At 48.0% G+C, this 4,132-nt stretch overlaps 1 protein-coding gene across 1 annotated transcript; it reads left to right on the top strand.

Moving 5' to 3' along the window:
- The first annotated feature begins 2,903 nt into the window (after positions 1-2,903).
- BJ212DRAFT_734493 (uncharacterized protein) lies at positions 2,904-3,712 on the top strand. The gene is made up of 4 exons (XM_041343942.1): positions 2,904-2,999; positions 3,075-3,180; positions 3,234-3,260; positions 3,310-3,712. The coding sequence occupies exons 2-4, from the start codon at positions 3,138-3,140 to the stop codon at positions 3,627-3,629; spliced, it is 390 nt and encodes a 129-aa protein (XP_041185039.1). The 5' UTR covers positions 2,904-2,999; positions 3,075-3,137; the 3' UTR covers positions 3,630-3,712.
- Positions 3,713-4,132: the final 420 nt, after the last annotated feature.

The following is a 4,132-nucleotide window of genomic DNA, read 5'->3' as shown; positions in this document are numbered from 1 at the left end:
TAATCGATTTCCACCTCCTCCACACTTTGGTATCATTTGGGAGAAGATCATCAAGTACCTTTGCCGGGTCTGACGGATTCAACGCCAGCAAAACGAAGACTGCCATGGTAGTGCGCGTGCCCAACATATATTTCGTCATCAACGGCCGCTTGAGGACCACATCCAGTAGCAACCTCCTCTGGATCTCTGCCTTATCCAACGAGGACAACCACGAGTTGTATGCCCAGGAGACTGCGAGCGAGGCTACGAACATGATCTGCCCGAAGAGCCCGGCCTGGGGTATGAGCAACAGCTGTGCGATGAATTGCGTCGTGAGGATCAACGAGCATATGCCGATGTTTCTGTATTCTGGTTCACTACCGAAGTTCAGAGAGAATCTCCCACGGGTAATGGAATTGACAGCGCCCTCTTCGCCATGTAGGACGATGACATTGTTATCCGTGAGGAGCAATCCATCACCTCGTGGCGCTCCCGGGGCTGGGACGGGATGAGAGAAAGTGAATTGTCCGGATCCGATGACAAGACATGATATTCCGCTTGCAACTATTCCGAGCAGGATCATACTGAAGGAGTACCAGTCTCCGAAGAGAGCGCACGCGATGCAGGTGCCGAAGGATACTGACATAGGGATGAAAGCGAAAGCGCTGGTGTACTTCGTGAGTTGCTTTGGTGTCATTGTTGCATCAGGGACGTAGTGGAGGTCAACGATCGTGACTCCAACCGGTTGGGTTTTTTCCCTGGCACATCTATGCCCTGCTTGATCTGGCATTCTTTTACCATCAAAGAAGCGAGGTGACCAGTTTCGGGGATATTCGACCCAGACTCTACACCCTTGAACTTTGGGCCCTTCCAACCATCCAGCTCGAACAGCGTGGCAGGGTCGGTGTTGACGCCCGGGAATAAACCGTCCCAGAAACGCGAGTTGGCCAGTTGGCCATACCTCTTGGCGATAAGGTATGATCCTGGTGAATTGTACCATCCCAACCATTTTCTCCCTTGATACACATGTACGGTTGCCATCGCAGAAACAGCTTCGTCACCACCGAAAAAACCTGCTACTCCAGAGGCATCGAGAGTGAACTTGGAATTTGAAAGAGGTATACCACGCATTGTTGGCTGGACGAGACTTCTGGATAAGTGCATGTCAGTATGAGATGATGTTATGGTTTGCTGACGGTCACAATCGAGTAGTTATATGAACACGCACAAGACACACGTTCAATGAGGGTTGTAACTTGGAACAGCCTTGTGAGCGACGGGCGCCTGATCCTGGGATTTAAAAGTGTTAGACGGTAACTTACGGTCTATCAGCTGTACACCTTGTCAAATACGCCAGAGTACTTCGAAAGATTCTTATAGTAAGATCAACGTCAAAGACCAATATATATACCTAGCGGCCTACAGGTAGAAGCTATACTAAGTGGCAGGGTGTTATTGAGATGCATTCTCTATCCAGGGTGATGTTGCTGCACCCGAGGAGCATGTTCATTCTTACTAGGCACTTCCTAGGACAAGGCTGTGAAGGGATTATGAACCGTTGCCGATTGATCAAGCCATCTCAGATTCGAGCATACAGCAAAGCGAATTGAGTTTTACTGAATGTTCGAATGCGCATCACAGCGCTAGTACTTGCTGTTGCCATTCGCATGCATGAAAAAACCCAGTTGGCCGTCAAAAAGTTTGTGGGTCTTTGAGCTTTATTTCCTTAACGAGTTGTCGGTTGTGTTTGTCATGACATCGTGTAAATGTTCTTCTGCATAAACCTCATCTTTCAGCTGCCCACCTGCATATTACACTCAACCCGCAACATTACCGAGCCAGCCCTATCCAACAATCGCGGTCTTGTTCTCCCCTCACTGCATGGACAAAGACTCGGATATGTGAGCATCGTTGTTTTGAATCTTTGCGTCCTGTGATTTCAATTGTCATCAAGGTATTTTTGCTCAAAGGTCCTTGCATGGCCTCCACAGCAAGAATGACCTGTGTATCTATCAGGTGATGTTGAAATCCATGCAGTTACTGCCTGAGTGTCCATCACTGCCACTACATTTGTCAATGACCGCAAGGCGCAAGCGCAAAGCTATCGATGAAGCTGAGCTGCCGGAGAAGGTAGTCTGGCAAGCAAGAAACTAGTCTCCATGGATGATGTAGCCAATGAGGACGATGACGCTGACGATGACTTGTACAGAGGTACGGAAGACACAATGCATCATGATGGACATTAACACTTGAAGATTGATCAACAGACGGATGCCAAACCTTCCAGTGAGCACATTTCAAACATCGTCAAAAAAGGCTTATCGCCTTATGATTCCTTTTAGACTCTTAAGTTTTGGTGATATTTTTACGCTCGATCATCCATCGTCACTTCGATGTTCGAAGTTCTCGGCATTGTGATTCATTCTCACTACACTACATTTTAAGTAGTCTGAATTCCTGCCAACTTAATGTAGTGGGTATTCAGCTTTCGAACTCGTCCTCACTGACTCTGTTCTTCACTCCCCAGATCTGTTTTATGCTGGACGTACTGTGTTCATCATAACCTTGTGTACAGGTCCAAACGAGGTGCCATTCAGTATTCAATGCGTGGAATTACACTATCACCTACAATAAATACATCTTCTGTGATTGGCTTCATGAGTTCGAGGATGTGGCAGAAGTATACATTAGGTCCTGACGCATGCACCATGGTGCTTGGTAGGTCTACGTCCCTTCAGCATAAGTCACATGCACAATTCAGGTAAAACCCCATGTCACTGAGACGCATTCTCTATCTAGGGTGGTGGCTGCTGCACCCAAGAAGCATGTTCATTCTTAGGCGCTTCCTAGTACAAGGATGATAAAATGTTGCTGATTAGTCAATCTATCTCAGATTCCCGAGCGGATTGAGTTTCAAATGTTCGAATGTGCGTCACTGCGCACTGCGCCTGCAAACGCTAGTACTCTTGCCATTCGCCATGGCAGAACCTGGCAGTTGGCAATATGACATACCGCGCGAGGTGAGTGTATTACCCGACTCCATTATGATCCACCTGTGCACTGCTAAGTACTTACTGTATCCGCTTTGACATGAGTAGACGTAGAGGAGTCAGCTTCTTCACTTGACTAGGACCGGAAAGGAGGCCGGAGGCAACAAAATGAACGAAAACGAGGACGAAGAGAAAGCACCTACAGCCACGAGTAAGTTCATGCATGCAGGCTCAAACAAAAAGATGACCCAGCGATTAACACAGCCAAACTGTTGCAATGGGACGAACACAGTAAGAGAATGCAAGAACGACCATGAAAAACACTCACACTCTTATCCAGTTCCAACATACAACGGAAAGCAACCGTCCTGTCTCGAAAATTACTGGAAACTGCCAAAGGTCGACGACGAAATCGAAAACGGAACGCCAGTCCTCGTATTCTTCACAACGAGCACCTATGAGTATAAAGACAAGGCGCACAACAAGCAGCTGCGCAAAAGCGCGTCGATGGATGCTAGGGCCATTGTACTCTTGGAAAATTCGCCTGACAGCTACCAGCATGGCGTGGAATTGCCCGTCACCAAGTACACCAACAAGGATCTCGGAATCATGGCAATGAAAGAGGAAAAGGTGGCAGGAACGAGCAGTAAAATGATCTGAGATGGTGGGTGAAGAGATGAAGTTCCGCATAACGTTGAGCGATCGTATCACGCAAGATGTCTCTCCTCTTTACTTAGAAGGAAATATGGGAGGTATAGGTGCCCTAGCCAGACCACACTGACACAGCGTGAAACGAGAGCAGGGCGCCGAGCTCAAATTGAAAAGATCACCTGATATTGTACAAGATACAGTCATGTTGCCTTAGCAAAAGGGATTCGCGATACCGATTCATGACCTCATCAAGATCCTCGCCAACCGGCAAATTGGCATACCTGATTTTGAGCGCGGTGGTAAGGTTTTTAAGCGTGGTGCCATGACTTGGATGCCCGGGTGGATGTAATGTCAGTGCCTCGCGACGGAGGCTGACAGCTCGTGTGATGTCATCAATGTCACCGCGTTTGTAGAAACGAGTGATGAGGGCATTGCCTAGGTTGTCCAATGTGACACCACGAGATGTGTGCCCGACAGGGCACAGGTGCAGCAGTTTTTCGTGCAGAGAGATG

The sequence above is a fragment of the Suillus subaureus genome (genome assembly GCF_016647635.1).
Source record: "Suillus subaureus strain MN1 chromosome Unknown BJ212scaffold_417, whole genome shotgun sequence".
In the NCBI taxonomy this organism is placed as follows: Eukaryota; Fungi; Basidiomycota; class Agaricomycetes; order Boletales; family Suillaceae; genus Suillus; species Suillus subaureus.
The sequence above is the reverse complement of the archived record's forward strand: the minus strand, read 5'-3'. Positions and strand labels throughout refer to the sequence as shown.

What these genes read in the sequence shown, in the direction of transcription:
- BJ212DRAFT_734493 (XM_041343942.1), top strand. Translation starts at nt 3,138, where the DNA reads ATGAACGAAAACGAGGACGAAGAGAAAGCACCTACAGCCACGA. An exon ending in GAAAGCACCTACAGCCACGA is followed by an intron (nt 3,181 to 3,233) that starts GTAAGTTCATGC and finishes CGATTAACACAG; the next exon opens with CCAAACTGTTGCAATGGGAC. An exon ending in GTTGCAATGGGACGAACACA is followed by an intron (nt 3,261 to 3,309) that starts GTAAGAGAATGC and finishes ACTCTTATCCAG; the next exon opens with TTCCAACATACAACGGAAAG.